This window comes from Myotis myotis, unplaced genomic scaffold (assembly GCF_014108235.1).
Source record: "Myotis myotis isolate mMyoMyo1 unplaced genomic scaffold, mMyoMyo1.p scaffold_m19_p_13, whole genome shotgun sequence".
Classification (NCBI taxonomy): domain Eukaryota; kingdom Metazoa; phylum Chordata; class Mammalia; order Chiroptera; family Vespertilionidae; genus Myotis; species Myotis myotis.
In genome coordinates this window covers 22,511,581-22,533,892 of record NW_023416317.1, presented here as the reverse complement: position 1 = coordinate 22,533,892, position 22,312 = coordinate 22,511,581, and the positions used below count along the sequence as shown (strand labels likewise).

The window sequence follows — 22,312 nt, the reverse complement described above, 5'->3', positions numbered from 1 at the left end:
AGAGTCCTCTTTGCCTGGGGAAATCTACTTGATGGGCCAGACTCCCCGGGTCCCAGAACTGTGCGAAGAGGCAGTTTAGGGATCCCATGGCTTGGAAAAGGCAGGGCAAGAGGGCTCAGCCTCTAGTAAGGGGCATTCCCCCAGCCTTCTCGGCCCCTGGTCCCAGCCTTGGATCCTGAGGAGGGACTAACAACAAGGAAGCACTAGGACCAGTCTACCCACTCCCCCCAAAATTGATCATCCTTTAGTGTTCATCATAAGGCCCTTCGCACCCAGAATCCCAGGTAATACAGCTTTGTAGTTAGGAATCCTTTCTATCACGTAAGGATGGGGGGGAGGGGGGGGGTTCAGGGTTGGCCAGGAGAGAAGAGCTTCAGTACCTAAAGCCTTGGAAACAAGAGGCCCACTGTGGGTCTCACGCGCCCCTCACGGAGAGAGGAGGGCCCAGAGGAGGGCGCGGCGCTGCAGCCCGGAACCTTTGTGCGAGCAGAGCGCGTTGCTACCCGGAGACTCCTGCGCTACAGCCCGGCCGGCCAGCCAGGCGCCGGAAGTGAGGTGTCGGAGGCGCCACTGGGAGCTGCCACGTCCGAGGCCGGGAGCCACCGCCGCTGCAGCCATGGTGAGTGTTGCGGCCCGGAACGCCGAGCGGGGTCCCCGCCTGGTCTGACCGTCCCCCGCCGACCGCGCTGAGGTTCAAGTTCCAGGCCCGGGCCGTTCAGCTCCCACCGCGTAGAGGTTGGGGGCCCCCGGCCCTGCCTCTCGGTACCTTTCGCGGGGAGAGGCCCGGAACTCTACCGGCCGCTCCTTTCGCTCCTTCCTTCCCTACCCCCAACAATGGAAAACAAAACCAGGGACATTGTAGGAACTACTGTGCCATTAGTAAATGCCAAGCATTGTTCGCAGTCTCAGCCCTCTCACAGCCCTTACCGTAAAGTAGGTGCTGTTACCGACACTTGACGAGGAGGACGCCCCTCCGAGCGGGAGGTGGCGGGGCCGAAGTCCCAACCCTCTTCACCTTCCTCAGTGGTGTGTGTGGGACGGGGCCGGGCCCCCCGGGTAATGGGCACTGGAAGAAGCGTGTCAGGGTGGGCGAAGTGTCTGAGGGCAGGGCCTCGGCGTTTCAAGTCTGTGGAACCCACGGTGTAGGTTCTCTCCACGCTTCCTCGCTGAGTGAGTGACTGGGTGGGAACTGATGGATGAAAGCATTGGCCTGAGCCTGGCACCGAGTGGGGGTTCGGGAAACCAGTGCTCCCAGGAACACGCGTGTGCCGGGAGGTTTTAGGAAACCTGGGGAGCCCAGGTGCCAGGACTTTGGGTTGAACGTTTGCTCGGCGCGGCGGCTCGGTTTACATTGCTCGTCCGAGCCTCTGGTTCTTCCTCTGAGAATTGGCAATCCCTGTGCTCGACGGTCAGTTCTTTCTCATTGGATGTTTAACGCACTGATTGTGAAGAGCGGGTGTGTTTTGAGAGCTGCCGCTTTCCACTTAACAACGGCCAGGACACTTCCGGTCCCCGCAGCAGCGCTCGCCAGCCTTGGACCTCGGGGACCCCCGGCGGGCGGCCGCTGCTCCAAAGCACTGGGTTCCCCAATCCGGGCTGGTGGTGAGAGTCGTTAAAATAGATGCTGGTTAGCCCTGGCCAGTGTCGTCAGCTCGCACACCAAAGGGTTGTGGGTTCGATCCCGGTCAAGGCCAGGTACCAGGGTTGCAGGTTGGATCCTCAGCCCCAGTTGGGGTGCGTGCGGGAGGCAGTCTCTCTCTCTCTCTCTCTCCCTCCCTCCCTCCCTCCCTCCCTCTCTCTCCCTCTCTCTCCCTCCCTCCCTCCCTCCCTCCTCTCCCTCCCTCCCTCCCTCTCTCTCCCTCCCTCCCTCCCTCTCTCTCCCTCTCTCTCCCTCTCTCTCCCTCTCTCTCCCTCTCTCTCCTCTCTCTCCCTCTCTCCCTTCCTCTCTCCCCCTCCTCTTCTCTCTCCCTCCTCTCTCTCTCTCCCGCCCTCTCTCTACCCGTTCCCTTCCACTCGCTCTAAAAAATCCATAGAAAAAAATATCCTGGGATGAGGATTAACAAATAAGTGCTGGTTATCTCTAAGGTCCTTTGGTGACCTGATAGGAAGCTACTAGTAAACTTCCTTCCTGGCTTTACTTAGCCCTCGGGCGTTAATTTAGGGAATTCGGGGTAACACCTGCTTTATGTCCTAGGTAGGCAGCCTAATGGATTGGGATGCTTGTGGACTGGGAGTTTGCCCAGCCCCACGTTTAACTAGCTCCGCCGCTTTAGTCCAGGGGTGGGCAAACTTTTTGACTCGAGGTCCACAATGGGTTCTTAAACTGGACCGGAGGGCCGGAACAAAAGCATGGATGGAGTGTTTGTGTGAACTAATATAAATTCAAAGTAAACATCATTACATAAAAGGGTACGGTCTTTTTTTTTAGTTTTATTCATTTCAAACGGGCCGTAGTTTGCCCAGGGCTGCTTTAGTAAGTCCTTCCTCTCCGCTGGGTTTCTTCAGTTCCTTAGTCTGTCAGACAGCTCTAATCGACTGCCGTTCATCCTTCCCAGGGCACATGTGAAAGCACTTGGGGACCTGGCTAGCTTGGCCCACCAAGGGGATTTCTTTTTGTCTTGCTTGCTTGTCTTTGTGGACCTGGGGGCCCACTCTTTAGAGAGTCCAGAATTTGAATTTGATGAGAGAGCCTGTGCTTACTTGGTGGTACCTTTTGAACTGCTCTGCAGCCATCCTCCTCCAGTGTCTGCCTTTCTGAAAAGTCGAGCTAGATTTTATGCTTCCAGGGTTTGGGCTGGAAAAAGAAGAAATGGGGGAAATGCTACGAAATACAGTTCCGAACTGAAACCTTTTCAGTCCTTTTCTATCCCACCAGTTTTACGAGAGTAGAGGTTGAGCAAAGTAAAACTGTTTGTTTTTGTTCATTTACTTACTCATTCAGCAACTAGTCACTGAGTTCCTTCTGGTTGCAAAGCACTTTGCTGGATGATTTGAGAGGATTCAAAACTGCAGACAACACAGAGCCTAGCTCCAGGGAGCATGCCTTCTAGTTGGGAGAAGAAACAGCATAAAGGGTTGTAGTCATTTAGTGCTGAAGATACTCAGAGGAGTACAGCCAGGGGGGCCTGAGGATCTTCGAGAAGGGGGCATAATTTGATCTGGACCTCAAAGAATGGGTGGAATGGTGACCACTGTGGCAGCTGTGCTCCAGACCTACAAGCTGCTCATTACTCCCTCGGGGTCTCTCTTCCCCCTCACAGGTAGCCAGGACTATTTGCATCTCCCCTCTTCGCTCATGGTATGCCCTGTGCTTGGACTGTACTTTTATTTCCTGTGCCACCTGGCAAATTCCTTATCATCTAAGTCCCAGTTTGTGTCCAACACCCCCAGCCCTTCGGGCTGCTATAGCACATGTAAACCACTTTTAAAGTCATTATCTTGCTGTGTTAGGATTACTTGTGTGCAAGCTTGTCAGGGGCAAGAAGCACCTCTTATTTGTATCTGTATCTCCAGTTCCTGGCACAGTGCTTGGCAAAAAGAAGGTACTGGATTGAATGAGTGAGTGGATGCATGAACAAATGCAGTTAAGAACTTTAGAAATGATTGGTGGGTTTAATAAGATGATTGCATTCTAAATGCCATCAGTTCATTTACCAATGATATCTCTGGTTCTAGGTGTCAGTAATTAACACTGTGGACACCTCCCATGAGGACATGATTGTAAGTATTCTTTCAGCCCTCCCTCACGGGCTGTGGAACTGGGCATTTCTGTGGGAGGGAAGCATTCGTGATTCCAGTGTGGCTTTGCAGCCTTTGCCAGTCAGACTGCAGCTTCAGGGATATAGTCAGTCTCCCAGCAATGCCCTCTCAGTTAGCAGGGCTGTGACAGTCTGGTCACTCTGGTGGGAGGAAACTGGGACTGGCTTGTAACTCAAGGCCTCAGTCTTCTGACCAACAAAGTAACCGGGTCTGGGATGCAGGCTGAGTAGGTACAGAGATTGACAACAGTCTTCCTACCTGTCTTTCTCCAGCTGTCACTTCTTAGCCCCATTGAAAAGGGGGTTAAAAGAAAAGAGAGTAGGAAGATGACTCAATATGAAGGCAGGGGGCAGGCTTGGCAAAAGCCCAAGGCAGAGTCAGGTAGAACCACCACAGACAGAGGTGCCAGACAAGGACCTTTGGACCAGAAGTCATTAACTCAGGGTGTTTCCTGAGGCAAACATGGGCTCAGTATAAGACAACAGGGCTATAGGAGAAGGTTCAAAGATTAAAGTCTCCCACAGCAAAGATGCAGACTCTGCTTCATGAGGGTCAAGCAGTCCAGGCAGCCTTTGAGCAAGACCCAGGTCAGCTTACAGCATTTCCTCCCAGGGTTCCTGCCCACCAGTGGTTCTTTTGGGCCTTCTCAGAGTTGTCTATGTTCTCTGTGGTCTAGCTCTAAGATCACACCTCCTTGGAGTTAGTGTGGCACCATCAGGAATAAGATCCAGTCTGAGACTCCTTAGCCAGTCTCGACTCTTCTGAGCCAGCCTTGATTTCCTCATAGTTAAAATGGGAGAAATATGAATGTGATACCTGCTTGTGTGGGTTCGATTTGAGGAACAGATAAGGCAAAATAGTAATGACTAATGTCTGCATGCTCACTAAGTGTCAGATCCCATGCTAAATACTTTCCATTCATTATCTCATTTAACCTTCATAACAACCCTTGAAGTAGCCCCATTTAAAGATAAGGAAACTGAGGTTCACGGAGACTAGGTAATTTTTCCAAGGTTGTACAACAGATAAGCTGAGGAGATAGGATTTAAATCTGTTAGGTACTGTGCCCTACTTCCTCCCAAAGTGCGTGATAGCACTCTATAGGAGAAATGCTTCAGAAGTACATTTACAGAGAAGATCTGTCTTAACACATTCCGTACCGCTCAGGAGTTTTCTCGTGTTTCGCGCGCCATCTGTTAGGACCGCTCACGAGTGTTCTCGTTTTTTCACGCCCATGGAAAAAGGAGCGAATCTAGATACTTAGGTAAATTTTGTTTGGTCCCTCTTCATAGAGGAAAATGTTTTACGCAGTACCATCCATTAAAAAGTACTAGGAACTTTAATTGTTTAATTGTTTTTGTAAATAAAAATGTTATAATTATTGAAAAACAACACCTAAAGTGCATTATGATGATTTAAATAACGTGCAGTTTGCCCAAAAACGTGCGGTCCCTGGCGTATGTCTTAGAGATTTCTATGCGGTGCGCAATGTGTTAACACCTGCATTGACTTCCAAGAAGAATCGGGAAGTTTTCTTTAAGTAGGGAGGCGAGGAAAGAATGTTGAAGCACAGGGACAGATTGCTTCTGTTGAAAGGGTATAATTGTTCCTGATGACCACAAGAGTGACAGCTAGTAGTTCTTGAAATCCACAAGGTGGGATAGCTGAAGAAAGTGCCATTTGTTGGAATAGGAAGGGCCAGCAAACAGTGGGGCAGCAGGCGTAGTGACTCAGAGGAGTCATTGCCCCAGCTGGGCAAGTAGCTGTGGGCAGAGGTTCTGATAGCCCGTCAGCATCTCGGAAGTGGTTGGACGAGTGACATTTAAGATGTATGTGGACAGTCTGGGGTGCTGGGCACATTACTAGGAAAAAATTTTTTAAAAAAGGCCAAGCGGAAACCCAGGAACAAAGGTCCACAACGGATCCAGGGCCATGGATGGAGGAAGGAGCTGTGCTGAATAGCACCCTGTGTCTAGGCCAGATGTGCATGATGGAGTACCTGATTGGGGCCACACTGATTCCATTTCTTCTCCTTTGGGTCAGCATTAGCCTTTGGTTCTGGGCTGAGCTGAACTCCAAGTGTTGTCCCCAGTAGCTCACAGAGCCTCAAAACACAATGGGGGCTGAGGAGACTAGGCCAGCTTTTTTCTCCCATACCCACCCTGCAGAACAGGATGAGAAAGGGCTCCCCATGTGTATAAAGGGTCTACAAGTAGCTGGGCATAGTTTGTCTTGTCCCGTTAGGAAAGGTATTACATGTCAGAGAAGTGAGATTGTTGACATGCTAGCTTCCTGCCTGATAGTGATGATTCTTTGAGGTTAGATTACTTTCAGGTAGAGTCTGGTCCAAACTAGATTCTCTGTCCTGGTAACTGGCCCCCACCCACCCAGCCTGCAGGCTTCCTGAGCTGTCCTCCCTTTGCAGCACGATGCCCAGATGGACTACTATGGCACCCGCCTGGCAACCTGCTCATCAGACAGGTCCGTCAAAATCTTTGATGTACGCAACGGAGGGCAGATCCTCATCGCAGACCTCAGGGGGTGAGTGCAGCCAACCGTGGGCAAGGACTGACAATGATTGGGCTTTTCAGGGAGGGCAGGGAAGCCTGAGAGCCAGAGCAGAGCAGCCCCGCAGTGCAGTTAGCAGAGAGGACACTCGGGTCCCAGCCAGCCTGCTGCCCTCAGTTGGCATCCTGGGCTGATGGATCCAGGAGTGAATCCAGCTCTGCCACCCCTGTGCCCACTAGAAGATCTTGGACAAGAGTCAGTTTATCTGGGAGCCTTCACCCGCTCACCCTCAAAATGAGCTGATGCTGCCTGTTCCCAGACTCCCAGCAAGCCTTCAGTAGCTACTTTTGAATGTGGGAAACTTCCTTTTTTGCTTACTCAGCATGATCTAAGTGTCACTGAAAGGTGGTAATGTAAGAATGTAATGGTGAGTATATAAATCCCGTAATTCCGCCTGTTTGTCCACGGCAGATATTAGTTTATATTTACAAATGTTTATCCTTTCTCACCACTGAGATTCTTGAGATCCTGACTGTCATTTTTTTAAAAAAAATATATTTTACTGATTTTTCACAGAGAGGAAGGGAGAGGGATAGAGAGTCAGAAACATCGATGAGAGAGAAACATCAATCAGCTGCCTCCTGCACACCTCCTACTGGGGATGTGCCCGCAACCAAGGTACATGCCCTTGACCGGAATCGAACCTGGGACCTTTCAGTCCCCAGGCCGACGCTCTATCCACTGAGCCAAACCAGTTAGGGCCTGGCTGTCATTTTTATGGCCACATCTCTATTGCTTTCCCTCGGTTCACTGCCTTTCAGATAAATGGGGGTTTTTAACCTGGATCCCATGGATCTCCAAGGGTTTCATGGATAGAATTCAGGGGTTGAACTGAGGCAGGAGGAGAGCATCATCTTTATTTTCAGTGACTGATATTTAGCATTTCCTTCCATGAAGGATGTAGGCTGGAAATCACAGTAGTATTCATAATACCTGTTACCAGTGGAAGTCAGATATTTTCCTATCACATTACAGTTGTAGCTATCTCAAAATAGTGGTTGCTAGACCTGCACACATGTCACTATATCATATTTGTTCTTTAACGTTTTCATAACTGTATTTCAATATAATTGGGTTTCTTGTCTAATCCTAGCTCTATGTATTTGATCCATTGTTCTAAAAAGGGACCATAACCTTCACCAGACTGTGTAACAGAATTTAAAAACCCCTAACCAGTGGTTGCTCAGTACGTGCTAGTTAACTGAATTAAAGAAGACACAACTTTGGAGCCATTTGGGGAGACATTCCCTTCTTCCTGGGTGTCCAGAAAAAAGTGACTGAGGAGGCCAGTGCCACGTTTTCTGTGCAGCACCCCCTGGCTGAGCAGAGAGCTCCTGGGGGGCTGCCAGCCTGACAGAGGGGGTCGCATCAGCTGCCACTCAGTCCTTTCTGCTGTTTTTCTTATGCTCAAAAGATGTGAAATATTGGAGGGATAAATTGAGACCTCCAGTATTTTTTTGCCTTGGTTAAATCTTTGCTAGGTGTAGGATATTTGAACCTACTGAGAGTTTCATTAGCAGCTCCTTTGTAAGGCCTGGGAATGTGCTATTGTTCCAGCCAGAGGGAGGAGGAGACTCTGAGTGCCTGCAGACTTGGGGTGAGGGAGAAGCAGGGACAGCAGTAATAGTGACAGACATTGAGTGTGGGGCTTTTTTTGTACCAAGCAAGCTTTTTATGTGAATTGTCACAGATATTTCCCTCATGCCCAGCCTATGAAAGAGGTGTTGTTTATCCCTCCATTAAGAGACTAAGCCATAGGGAAGATGGTCCTTGCCTAAAGTAAAGCAGCCGGTGAGTGGAGAGGGGGCGTGAGAGAACCTGGCCCTGTAAGCCACGCATGTCAAACTCAAAGGCTAACACGGGCCAAATAAGCAAGGTTTAAGTTGATATGGGCCACAAAAAGACAAAAGCTTCAATTTTCATACAAATGTAGGTTTATTTCGATAGAGGCATGCTAAATACAAAGGGCTGAAATTAATGAGTAACTTAACATAAAATAATAGAAAATTTTAATAAAAATATTTTCTCTTGAACATTATCTTACCAGACACTGGATAACTGTACAAATTAATAAGTGTAACACAAATAAGCCTATTTTTTTTGTTTTCCAAAAGCGAAATATTTCCTGTTATGCACACCAAACAAGTCAGTACAAGACTAATGAGTGGCAATTGGCTGCTAAAATATTCACTGCTAATATGAGTGGAGAGAAATGGTGCACCTGCATGTAAAGCACATAAGGGAGATGAATGCACACAATTATAGTAATCAGTCATTAGTGAACATTGTAGTTTGTTATTAATAATTGTGTATAACAGGATATTGTTAAATTAAATTACTAAATTTTTATTAAAACATTTCTTACATACATTATATTAGCTGGGCTGCAAAAATATTCGCTGTGTGGCGCGAGTTTGACATGCTTGCTGTAAGCAGAGTTACCTCTCATGTGCTGGGTGCCCACTTTTCCCTGAACCCAGAGATGGCCCCAGCACCAAGCCTGGCACAGGGTACATGCTCAGATGATACTTAACATGTGAACATACAAAGATCAGAAGATAAGAGACGTACCTTTTGAGCAATTTTTTTTAAAAGAGTAGCAGAAAATACCAAAACAAAACAGATACTGCTGCCTCAAGAAGTTGACCATTTGGGAGGATAAATGATTCACTCTACAGATACTTAGTGCTTGTGGGTGCAAAACCTAGATTGATCAGTGACTCTGCTGATGACAGTAGGTGTTGGAGCAAGTGAGGGTTCTGCTGGGTTGGGACTGAGAGGCTAACTTAGAGTCCTGCCTCACTTACAGCGCCTCTTTAGTTCTAGCCTGTTTGGCTCAGTGAATAGAACGTGGACCCATGGACTGAAGGGTCCCGGGTTCAGTTCCGGTCAAGGGCACGTACCTTGATTGCAGGCTCAATCTCTGGCCCTGGTCAGGGAGTGTATGCAGAGGCAACCAATCGATGTGTCTCTCTCACATTGATATTTCTCTCTGCATCTCTCCCTCTCCTTTCCACTCTTTTTAAAAATCAATGGAAAAACATCCTCAAGTGAGAATTAACAACAACAAAAGCCTCTCCTGGGTCTCAAGGTCCTCACTGCTCAGTGAGGTCCCTTTTGGCAGTGACATTCTATGTCTCCCTTTGAAATTCTTAGGCAGTTCTGTCCTGAGACACACTCTGCCTGCCGTTTCTGTCCACAGAAGGGGCTGGCAGAGCCCTGTGGGTTCCTTGGCCCATCTGAGCAGCCTCTGACCCTCTCCCCTTGCAGTCATGAGGGACCAGTATGGCAAGTGGCCTGGGCCCACCCCATGTATGGCAATATCCTGGCATCCTGCTCCTATGACCGAAAAGTTATTATCTGGAAAGAGGAAAACGGCACCTGGGAGAAGACGCACGAACACACAGGACACGACTCCTCAGGTACACTGAGCGCGGCAGGAGGAGGTGGGAGGGTGGTCCTTGGGTGTGAGAGAGGCCTCTGTTCTGGCTAGTGCTCGATTTTTTCCCCTTGTGATGCTTCTTATTGATCCCTTGGGTTTGGGTTGGCTTTTTTGCTGGTCGTCCACATGGGAGATAGGCCCTAAGAAGACTAAAGCCAGTCCAGAGCAAAATGAGAAAAGCAAAGATAATACAGTTCTTTAAGGTTTATTCATTTTAAGTACTGGCCTTTATTCTCAGATAATTGTCCAGCCTACTTTTTGTTAATATAGGCATTAGTTTAGGAAATGATACTAGCAGGTGGTGGATTTTAAATTTCTTCAGTTGACAAAGTTACAATTCCCCTCTGGTGGTCCCTGCAATTGTTTTTAGAAATTTAGCAAAATGGTAAATCTGGAAAATCAAAGTTTGCTCACTGTGCCTCCCTCCTTCCTGCAGTAAATTCTGTGTGCTGGGCCCCCCATGACTACGGCCTAATCCTGGCCTGTGGGAGCTCAGATGGGGCCATCTCCCTGCTGACCTACACTGGGGAAGGCCAGTGGGACGTGAAGAAGATCAACAATGCTCACACTGTAAGTCTGGACCCTGCCTGCCTGCAGAGGGTAGCTCTGCTGACTGGCCATATGTCTCCTGTAGATCCCCTAGAGAGTGGGCCAGGGGAGGGGCTGCTGATCAGACATGGTTGGTAGAGCAGCTTTGACCTTCTTTGCTGTGAAGCCAGACAAAGACTGGGTTAGCACTGGTTCCTCCTTGCCAGCTCCTAAGTTGGAGAAGACCAGGGCACTGGCAAGGCAGCAGCAGCAGCAGCCTGCCTACCTGCCTCCTTTGCTGTGGATGTCAAGTTGACATGCTTTGTGGTGGTCATTGGGACCCCCTGGAACTGAGTGGTGTTACAGAAACATCATAGGAATTTAGTTTTCTGTACTTCTCGTCAATGGACATTAAGGTTGAAATGGTCAAGAAAACACTGTGGACATAGAGGGGGAGAGGGGGGACTCATATTTTCTTGAGCACCTACTATGTGTCATGTAATTCATGAATGTTTGTGAACAAAAGAAGCTAACAAATATGCAAGGTATGCAGTCCTAGTCAGATTTTATGTTGAGGCAAGTGAGGCCCAGAAAAAGTAAGTGACTGAGAGAAGGCACTGCCAGAGTTAGAACTCTAGAATCTGCCTGCCTTCTCTCTACTCAGCAGTTACGGCTTTGATGGTCCCAAACACTTCTGAAATCTACCCAGATGGAAGGAAACTGAAGTCAGTTTCCCCCCCATTCATGGATCCACAACCTGCCCAGCCCTCAAGACCCTAGGAACTTGTCTCAGGGTCTTATTACTTGGGGACTTCTGATCCCCATCTGCTGACTAATTTGCAAAAATGAATAGGTTGAGGGGCTTCTGGCAAGATATTGGGGAGGGGCATCATAGTTTTCAATCTTTCTACATCTCTACATAAAACCAGCAGAACAACTAGGTAGCAAAACCAAAACTTCATGAACAACACAACAAAACTGGGTAACAAGCTATTTCCACAAATTTAAATATTAGTGCAGAGGAATCCACCACCAGCAATCCCTGCATAGTATTGGTATCTGAACAGGAGGAGAAAGAAAGCAATGGGGTGCCTTCTAAAATAGCTAATAAATATTCACTGCAAAGCATAGCTGAAACTGGGAGAAGTTTTGTTTTTAACTTTTTAAAAAATTAATATCTAAATTCCCATACCATTAACACCCCTTTTTTTGTTGCTGACACTATTACAGATGTTCCCCATTTTCCCCTGCTTTGCCCACCTCCACCACTGACCTTCACCACTTTGTTGTCCGTGTCCTTGGACTATGTATATGTGTTCTTTGGTTACTCTCTTCACCTTCTTTGATCCGGTCCCCCCACTTACCCCCCCTCTGAACTCTAAGTCTCCAGTTCCATCCGTGCTGTCACAGAGAGTAAGAGAGTTCCTTTGTTTACAGCTGCTTAGTATTCCATTGTGTAAATGTACAACAGCTTTTTTATCCACTCACCTATTGATGGGCACTTCAGATCTTGTTTCTGAAGTGCCCATCAATAGGTGAGTGGATAAAAAAGCTGTGGTACATTTACACAATGGATATCCTTTCTGAATGGTGTTTATTGGAATCTATCTTAGGATATATTTCCGGAAGTGGGATCAATGGGTCAAACAGCAGTTCCATTCTTAATTTGATGAGAGAACTCCATACTGTTCTCCACGGTGTCTGCACCAGTCTGCATTTCCACCAGCAGTACACCAGGATTCCTTTTTCTCTGCGTCCTTACCAGCACTTGTTCATTGATTTATTGATGGTAACCATTCTGGCAGGTGTAAGGTGATACTTCGTTGTAGTTTTAATTTACATCTCTGATGAATAGTGATGTTGAGCATTTTTTCATATGTCTATTGGCCATGTAGTCCTTAGAGAAATGTCTAGTCAGGACCTTTGCCAATTTTTTAATTGGATTGTTTGCTTCCTGGTGTTCAGTTATATAAATTCTTTGTGTATTTTGGAAATTAATCCCTTATCAGATGTATCATGGCGAATATGTTCTCCCATATAGTAGGTTCCCTTTTTATTTTGTTGGTTTCTTTTGCTGTGTAGAAACTTTTTAGTTTGATGTAGTCTCATTTGTTTATTTTCTTCCTTTGTTTCCCTTGCCCTAGGAGATATGTCAGTAAAATATGGCTATGCCAGATGTCTGAGACTATTTCTTATGTCTTCTAGGATTTTTTATGATTTTGTTACTTATATTTAAGCCTTTTATCCATTTTGAGTTTATTCTTGTGTATGGTATAAGTTGGTGGTCTAGTTTCATTTTTTTTTTTTAAATCTTTATTGTTCAGATTATTACAGTTCCTCTCCCCCCGCCCCATAGCTCCCCTCCACCCAGTTCCCATCCCACCCTCTGCCCTTACCCCCCCCCCACTGTCCTCATTCATAGGTGTACGATTTTTGTCCAGTCTCTTCCCAAACCCCCCACACCCTTTTCCCCCTGAGAATTGTCAGTCCACTCCCTTTCTATGCCCCTGATTCTATTATATTCACCAGTTTACTCTGTTCATCAGATTTTTTATTCACTTGATTTTTAGATTCACTTGTTGATAGATATGTATTTGTTGTTCATAATTTTTATCTTTACCTTTTTCTTCTTCTTCCTCTTCTTAAAGAATACCTTTCAGCATTTCATATAATACTGGTTTGGTGGTGATGAATTCCTTTAGCTTTTTCTTATCAGTGAAGCTCTTTATCTGACCTTCAATTCTGAATGATAGCTTTGCTGGATAAAGTAATCTTGGTTGTAGGTTCTTAATATTCATCACTTTGAATATTTCTTGCCACTCCCTTCTGGCCTGCATAATTTCTGTTGAGAAATCAACTGACAGTCGTATAGGTACTCCCTTGTAGGTAACTAACTGTTTTTCTCTTGCTGCTTTTAAGATTCTCTCTTTGTCTTTTGCTCTTGGCATTTTAATTATGATGTGTCTTGGTGTGGTCCTCTTTGGATTCCTTTTGTTTGGGGTTCTCTGCGCTTCCTGGACTTGTAAGTCTATTTCTTTTGCCGGGTAGGGGAAGTTTTCTATCATGATTTCTTCAAATAGGTTTTCAATATCTTGCTCTCTTTCTTCTTCTGGCACCCCTATAATTTGGATGTTGGTACGCTTAAAGTTGTCCCAGAGGCTCCTTACACTATCTTGATATTTTTGTATTCTTTTTGCTTTTTGCTTTTCCGGTTGGGTATTTTTTGCTTCTTCGTATTTCAAATCTTTGGCTTGATTCTTGGGATCCTCTTGTCTGCTGTTGGATCTCTGTATATTATTCTTTATTTCGGTCAGTGTATGCTTAATTTCTAGTTGGTCCTTTTTCATATCCTCGGGGATCTCACTAAATTTATCGGGGGTTTCTAGAAAATTCTTGAAAAACCTTGTAAGTGTGGTTTTGAACTCTATATCCAATAGTTTGCTTTCCTCCATTTCTGTCATTTGTGATCTGTTTCTTTGTCTCCCCATTTTTTATGCTTCCCTGTGTTGATAGAGTGGTTTTGTGTGCTAGGTGTCCTATAGTGCCCAGTGGCTCAGCCTCCCCAATGACCTGAGGTAGACACTCTTGGTGCACTCCTTTGTGGGCTGTGTGCACAGTCTTGTTGTAATTAAGCCTTGATTGTTGTAGGTATCACTGGGAGGAATTGACCTCCAGGCCAATTTTCTGTGAGAATCAGCTGTCTACAGTGGGAGAACTTCTGTGCTGAAGACACCCTTATGGGGCAAGACTTGCTTCAGTGGGGCTTTGGTGTTCACTGAGTCTGCCCCCTGAGTGTGTTCCTTATGGATCTGAGGAGTTGTAATCTGGATGGTCCCAATCTGACCACTGGGTACACGGGCTCTTGGATCTTTAAGGAGGTGCTAATTTAGCCTCTGCCTGAGGCTACCCAGCAGGAGCTATGGAGAGATCTGCAGATTCCTCTTCCTTGTTTGGGGTTTGGAGGTGCCCAGATGAGGCCCAGCTGTGAAGCAATGCAAGCTCCTGTGGGGCCTTGAGCCTTCTTTTGGATGTTCTGGGTCTCTCTGACTCAGCTGCAGTTTGTTAGGTAATTTTAGATCTCAAAGGGCCAGCCCATTCATATGCAAAAGCCTCTGCCGCAGCTTGGGTGGGGCGGGGTCTCAGAGAATCAACAGGGTGGAGCAAACAACTATGGCTGCTCCTCAGCCCTGCCCTAAGAGGCCCCTGGGTCTCAGTGTCCCGCGGTAATCGCTGCAAGCACCTCTGAGAGAAAGCTGCCGAGTTCCACCCGATGCCAGAGAGTCCAGTTTCTCCCCATATGAGTCTGGGTTCCCAGAGACTCGCCCAGAACTGGAGTTCAGAGCAGTTGGGAGCTTGTGACTCCCTCCCGATTCAAAAAGACACCGGAGTCCTTCATTGCCAGCCCTTTCCGCACTCGAGCCTCCGTACCTCTGCAGTTTACTTCCGCACCTCCTCTGAGTCTCAGTGTGCTTTTCTCTTTCCTTCTAGTTGTAGAATTTCCACTCAGCCAGCCTTCCTGTGGTTCTGGATGATGTCCGTTTTGTCTTTTAGTTGTATTTTTGAAGTGGTTGTGTGAGGCAGCAATTTCAGGTGTTTACCTATGCCGCCATCTTGTTTTCTTTAGTTTCATTTTTTGCATCCACCTGTCCAATTTTCCCAATACCATTTATTAAAGAGATTGTTTTTACTCCCTTGTATGCTCTTGCCTCCTCTGTCAAATATTAATTGTCCATAAAGGTGTAGGTTGATTTCTGGGCTCTGTTTCTGTTCCATTGATCTATATGCCTGTTCTTATGCCAATTCCAGGCAGTTTTGATTACAGTGGTTTTGTAGTATAGTTTGATATTCAGTATTGTGATCCCTCCAACTTCGTTCTTTCTCAAGATTGTTGAGGTTATTCGAGGTCTTTTTTGGTTCCATATACATTTTTTGGAATACTTGTTCTAGATCTATGGAACATGTCCTTGATATTTTAATAGGAATTGCATTGAATCTACAGATTGCCGTGGGTAGTACGGACATTTTTATGATGTTAATTCTTCCAGATCATGAACACAGTATATACTTCCATTTGTTTGTATCTTCCTCTATTTATTTCTTCAATGTCCTATAGTTTTCCAAGTACAGATCTTTTACTGTCTTGGTTAAGCTTATTCCTAGGAGCCTTGTTTTTTATTTTTTGCTGCAGTAGTAAATGCGATTGTTTCCTTAGTTTCTCTTTCTGAGAGTTCATTATTGGTGTATAAAATGCCACCAATGCGTGTGGCTCAGTGGTTGAGTGCTGACCTCAGAACCAGTAGGTTGCGGTTCAATTTTCTGTCAGGGCACATGCCTGGGTTTTGGGCTCTATTACCAGTGGGGGGCATGCAGGAGGCGGCCAATCAATGATTCTCTCTCATCTCTGATGTTTTTATCTCTCTCCCTCTCCCTTCCTCTCCAAAATCAATAAAAATACTTTTTTAAAGTGCCACCAATTTCTGGGTGTTAATTTTGTATCCGGCTACTTTGCCAAATTCATTTATCACATCTAGCAGTTTTTTGGTGGAGTCTAGGTTTTCTATGTACAATATCATGTCATCTGCAAATAATGACAGTTTTACTTCCTCCTTTCCAGTTTGGATGCCTTTTATGTTTTCTTGTCTGATCGCAGTGGCTAGGTCTTCCATTACTATCCTATATAATAATTCTATATACTAAAAGGGTAATATGCAAATTGTCCCCTTGACTGGGAGTTCGGGGGCAGGGGGAGATGAGGGGAGCTGGCTGGCCAACCGCCCATGGCTCCTCCCCAGGCCGGCTAACCTCCTGCGTCCCCTCCCCTGGCTGGCCCGATCCCCTGAATTCGTGTACTGGGCCTCTAGTGTTGAATAAGAGTGATGAAAGTGGGCATCCCTGTCTTGATCTTAAGAGAAACACTTTTAGTTTTTTCCCATTGAATATAATGATGTTGGTTGTAGGTTTGTCAAAATGGCTATTATTATGTTGAGGTATGATCCTTCTGTTCCCACTTTGCTGAGAGTTTTTATCATAAATGGCTGCTTGATTTTATCAGATGTTTTTTCTGCATCTTCTGATGTGTTCATGTGACTTTTACCTTTCATTTTATGTGATACTAGAGGCCCAATGCACGAAATTCGTGCAAGGGGCTGGGCTTCACAGCCGCAGCCCTCACAGCCCCAGCTTGTCCAGAAGGTCATCTGGAAGGACATCCGGAAGGTCGTTCGGCTGTCCGGTCTAATTAGCATATTACACTTTTATTATTATAGATAACACATTCGCTGATTTGCAAATATTGTACCCTTGCAACCCCAGAGTAAATCCTATTTGATCATGGTGTATGATCTCTTTAATGTATTGCTAGATCCAGTGTGCTAATATTTTGTTGAGGATCTTAGCATCTATGTTCATCAGAGATATTGGCCTATAATTCTTTATAGTGTCTTTATCTGGTTTTAGAATTAGGAAAATGTTGGCCTTGTAAAAAACGCTTGCAAGTCTTCCCCCCTCTTGAATTTTTTGGAACGGTTTGAAGATGGGTATTAGTTCTCTGAATGTTTGGTAAAATTTGCCTGTGAAGCCATCCCGTCCAGGACTTTTGTTTGCTGGGAGTTTTTTTCATTACTGCTTCAGTTTCATTACTTGTTATTGGTCTCTTCACATTTTCCTGATTCAGTTTTGTGAGATTGTATGTTTCTAGGAATTTGTTCGTTCATCTTTTCAAAGAACCAGCTCTTAGTCTCATTGTCTTTTTAGTCTCTATTTTATAAATCCTTTCTGATTTTTATTTCCTTTCTTCTACTAACTTTTGATTTCATTTGTTTTTATTCTAGTACTTGAGATGTAAAGTTAGTTGTTTGAATATTTTTGTGTCTTGAGGTAGACATTTATCGCTATGAACTTCCCTCTTAGTACTGCTTTTTCTATATCCATAAATTGTGGTATACTGTATTTCTGTTTGCATTGTTGTTAATCCTCACCTGAGACAAATGGAAATTGCTCTCGATGGTGTGGTTAGAGAAACATCAATGTGAGAGATGCACATCCATTGGTTGCCTCCCAGCCCCCCCACACACACCAGGGCTAGGAGTCAAACCTGCAATCCAGGGGTGTACCCTTGGCCAGGAATTGAGCCTGTGACCCTTTGGTGTGTGGGCCAACACTCTTAACCGCTGAACACACTGGCGAAGACTGTTTCCATTTTCTCAAGGTTATTTTTTTTCTCTTTTGATTTCTTCATTAACCAGTGGTTCAGTAGCATGATGTTTAATTTCCATATATTTGTGAATTTTCCAGCTTTCTCATAATTGATTTCTAGTTCATACCATTGTGGTTAGAAAAGATGTTTAATAGGATTTCAATCTTCTTATATTGGACTGGTTTTGTGGCCTAACATATGATAGGTCCTGGAAAATTTCCCATGTGCATTTGAGTTAAGTCTCTCTGATTGAACATGTTGTTAAGGTTGATTTTTGTTACTGATTTTCTCTGGATGATCTATCTATTGATGTATGTGGGGTATTAAAGTCTCCTATTATTATATTGTTTTCTATTTCTCCCTTTGGGTCTGTTATTATTTGCTTATATATTTAGGTGTTTCTATGTTGGGTGCATAAATATTTACAAATACTATAAACTAGAGGCCCGGTGCACAAATTTTTGTGCACCGGGGGGGCGGGTCCTTCAGCCCAGCCTGCACCCATTTGCAGTCCAGGACCCCTTGGAGGATGTCCACCTGTTGACTTAGGCCCACTCCCCGGGGGATCAGGCCTAAGCTTGCAGTCAGACATCCTTCTGGCAGCCAGGGAGCCCTCAGGAGATGTCCAACTAAAGGCTTAGGCCCCCAAGGGATCAGGCCTAAACCGTTAGTTGGACATTCTTAGTGCTGCCACAGAGGTGGGAGAGGCTCCTGCCACCACCTCTGCGCTGGCCAGCCATGAGCCAGCTTCTGGTTGAGTGGCACTCCCCATATGGAAGTGCACTGACCACCAGGGGGCAGCTCCTGCATTGAGCTTCTGCCCCCTGGTGGCCAGTGCGCATCATAGCAAACGGCCATTCTGCCGTTCAGTCAATTTGCATATTAGCCTTTTATTATTATTACTAGAGGCCCGATGCACAAAAATTTGTGCACTCGGGGGGGGAGGGGGGTCCCTCAGCCCGGCCTGTCCCCTCTCGCAGTCTGGGACCCCTCGGGAGATAACGCCCTGCTGGCTTAGGCCTGCTCCCGGGTGGCAGAGGGCAGGCCCAATCCCTAGGTGCAGCCCCTGGTCGGGCTCAGAGCAGGGCCGATTGGGGAGTTGGGGCGCCACCCCCTGTCATGCACAGAGCAGGGTGATCGGGAGGTTGTGATGCCACCCTCAGTTACGCTCAGGGTAGGGCCGATTGGGGGGTTGGAGCACCGTCCCCTGTCACACTCAAGGCAGGGTCGATGGGGAGGATGCAGCGCCACCCCCTGTCATGCACAGAGCAGGGCCAATCAGGGGGTTGGGGCACTGCCCCCTGTCACTCACAGAGCAGGGCCCATCAGGGGGGTTGGGGCTCTGTACCCTGTCACGCACAGAGCAGGGCCAATCAGGGGGTTGGGGCGCTGCCCCCTGTCACGCACAGAGCAGGGCCCATCAGGGGGTTGGGGCGCCACCCTCTATCACCCACAGAGCAGGGCCCATCAGGGGGTTGGGGCGCCGCCACTCTCACACTCAGGGCAGGGCCGATGGGGAGGTTATGGCTCTACCCTGTCACACACAGAGCAGGGCCCGTGCGGGGGGAGGGGTTGGGGCGCCACACCCTGTCACACACAGAGCTGGGCCGATCAGTGGGTTGGGGTGCCGCAGCTTGTCACACACAGAGCTGCAGGGCGACCAGGGGGTTGGGGAGCTCCCCCCTATCAGGCACAGAGCAGGGCTGATCAGGGGTTGGGGCGCCTTCCCCTGTCACGAACAGAGCAGGGTGGATAGAGAGGTTGTGGCCCCGCCCCCTGTCACACACCGAGCCGCAGGGCGATCAGGGGGTTTGGGCGCTGCCCCCTGTCACACTGATCCCGGTGCTGGGAGCCCTCGCGGCTCCGCTAATCCCAGTGCTGGGAGGCATATTACCCTTTTACTATATAGGGTAGAGGTCTGGTGCACGGGTGGGTGCTGGCTGGTTTGCCCTGAAGGGTGTCCTGGGTCAGGGTGGGGGTCCCCACTGGGGTGCCTGGCCAGCCTGGGTGAGGGGATGATGGCTGTTTGCAGCTGGTCACACACCCTTCAGGGTGGGGGTCCCCACTGGGGTGCCTGGCCAGTCTGGGTGAGGGGCTGAGGGCTGTTTTCAGGCTGGGGGTGACTGAAGCTCCCAACCGCTCCTTTTTTTCTTTTTTCTTTTTTTATTCTGGGCCAGCTTTAGCTTTGAGGCTTGGCTCCAGCTCTTAGGCCTCCGCTGCTGAAAGTAGGTTTCTGGCCTTTGCTTACAATGTTGCGAATCTGCTGGCTGAAGCTCAGTGGACTAAAGCAGGTTTCTGGGGTTTTGTTTAGCTTCTATATTTGTTACATAGTTGCTTAGAGTTGCAGCTCAGAGGCCTGCAGCAGCAGGCGGGGAACGTTGGAGTCCGCCGTCACTGAAGCAAGCAAGCCTCGTGTTAGTTTCAAGCTGCCTGGCTGCCGGCCGCCATCTTGGCTGGCAGTTAATTTGCATATCTCGCTGATTAGCCAATGGGAAGGGTAGCGGTCGTACGCCAATTACCATGTTTCTCTTTTATTAGATAGGATATAGGATGTCCCTATTTCCCGCCTTTTGCCCCCTCTACCCAGCTGTTGCCCCCCACTTCTCTCTGGCCATCACCATACTATTGTCTGTGTCCATGGGTTGTGCATATATTTTCTTTGGCTAATCCCTTCTTTAAATTCACTTCTTTAAATTTTTATTTTCAGATAAGTGCTTATAACTGCACTATTATATATTTTCTATTATATAATTTAGAATTAAGATATCTTTTAATTGAACCCTTGTAAATTTTAGCACAATTTAATAAATTATGCTAGAAGCAATTAGGAGATTTTTCATGTAATGCAGATACATTTCAATTAATATTTTATTTTTAATTTAATATTTTAATTTGAAATAATCTCATACATGTAAAAAAAATTATAAAATACTATAGCATATTATATGTACCCTTCACCCAATTTCTTAGGTGTTAATAATTTAAACTTAACCATTATACAGTGGGGCCTTGACTTACGAGTATCCCGACTAGCGAGTTTTTCAAGATATGAGCCGTCTCTTGGCCGATTTTTTGCTTTGAGTTGCGAGCTAAAATTCGGGTTACGAGCCAGCTTCAGATACCCCACCACTAGTTGGTGCAGCGAACGTCACAGTGAACGCCACATCAGCCCAGCATCACGTGTCATTGTAATGGTGAAAATCGATTTGACATACAAGTAATTTGAGTTACGAGCTCCGTCACGGAATGAATTAAACTCATAAGTCAAGGCCCCACTGTACAATTAACAAAATTTGGAACATATTTTTCTTATAATCTCTTTAATGTTACTTAATCCATTTACTTTGTTTTTGTTAATCTTCACCCAAGGATATTTTTCCATTGAATTTTAGAGAGAGTGAAGGGAAAGGGAGAGACACATTGATTGGTTGCCTCCTGCACAGGCTGTGATAGGGACTGGGGATCAAGCCAGCAACTGAGGTACATGCCCTTGACTGGAATCGAACCTGGGACCCTTCAGTCCATGGGCTAATGCTCTATCCACTGAGCAAAATCGGCTGCAGCTTAATTCATTTACTTTTAATCTATATGTGTCTTTATATTTAAAGTGGGTTTTGTTTTTGATTCACCCTCACATAATCTTTTAATTGGTGCATTTATGCCACTGACTTTCAGAGTGCTTACTGATAGAGTCACTGCCATATCTGGCGGCTTCTGGGGCTTGCGGGGCGGGCCTGCCTGCGGCCCCGGGACCAGATCATCGGGTCCCGGGCAGCAGGCAGGCGGCTCCTGGGGTCATCCACAGGGGCCTGGATGGCGGCTCACACTGTCCCACCCTGCCTGCAGTATGCAAATTAGTCGCCATATTTGTTGGCACTTAATTTGCATATCTCGCTGATTAGCCAATGGGAGGTGTAGCGAAGGTATGGTCAGTTGCCATGTTTGGCTATTATTAGATAGGATATTTGTTGGGTTGACACCTTTATAATTATGTAATGCCCTTCTTTTTCTCTTATTACAGTCTTCATTTTAAAGTCTATTTTGTCTAACATAAGTATAGGTGTGTTATACCAAAGGGTCACGCACTCCCTGGCCAAGGGTGCACGCCTGGGTTGCAGGTTTGACCCCCAGCTTTTTTGTTTTCCATTTTTCCATCCCTTCACTTTCAGTCTGTATTCTTATATCCGAAATTAGCCTCTTGTCAGCAGCATACTCTTGGCTTTTGGTTTTTTATCTATTCAGCTATTCTTTTGTTGAATTTAGTCTGTTTTACAGTTAAAGTAATTATTGATAGCCCTGACTGGTTTGGCTCAGTGGATAGAGCATCGGCCTGCGGACTGAAAGGTCCCAGGTTCGATTCCGGTCACAGGCATGTACCTTGGTTGCGGGCACATCCCCAGTGGGGGGTGTGTAGGAGGCAGCTGATCGATGTTTCTCTCTCATCGATGTTTCTGGCTCTCTATCCCTCTCCCTTCCTCTCTGTAAAAGATCAATAAAGTATATTTTTTTAAAAGTAATTATTGATAGGTATGTGCTTATTGCCATTTAATAATTGTTTTGTGGCTCTTGTTACTTCCTATGTTCCTTTCTTCTTCTCTTGCTCTCCTCTTACTAGTAGTTGTGGTTGGATGACTTTCTTTGGTGGCATGCTTGGATCCCTTTCTCATTACCATTTGTGCATCTACTATAGGTGTTTGCTTTGTGGTTTACATGAGGCTTACATATAACAATCTATATTCATAAGTTTGTTTTAAGTTGGTAGCTTAAGTTTAAATACATTCTAAAGCTCTACATTTTTACTCTCTACCCACTCGTGTTTT

The 22,312-nt window shown here is 46.5% G+C and overlaps 1 protein-coding gene across 3 annotated transcripts in view; it reads left to right on the top strand.

Moving 5' to 3' along the window:
* Positions 1-393: 393 nt before the first annotated feature.
* Positions 394-22,312, top strand: part of SEC13 (SEC13 homolog, nuclear pore and COPII coat complex component) — a 29,898-nt gene continuing 7,979 nt past the window's right edge. For 2 of the 3 annotated variants that reach the window (XM_036332162.1, XM_036332160.1), the window contains exons 1-5: positions 394-619; positions 3,676-3,720; positions 6,185-6,300; positions 9,598-9,749; positions 10,206-10,339. In XM_036332162.1, the coding sequence (XP_036188055.1) occupies positions 617-619; positions 3,676-3,720; positions 6,185-6,300; positions 9,598-9,749; positions 10,206-10,339 (450 nt within the window). In that variant the 5' untranslated portion in view covers positions 394-616. The remainder of the gene's footprint in view (positions 620-3,675; positions 3,721-6,184; positions 6,301-9,597; positions 9,750-10,205; positions 10,340-22,312) is intronic. The other variant, XM_036332161.1, reaches the window with a different exon arrangement.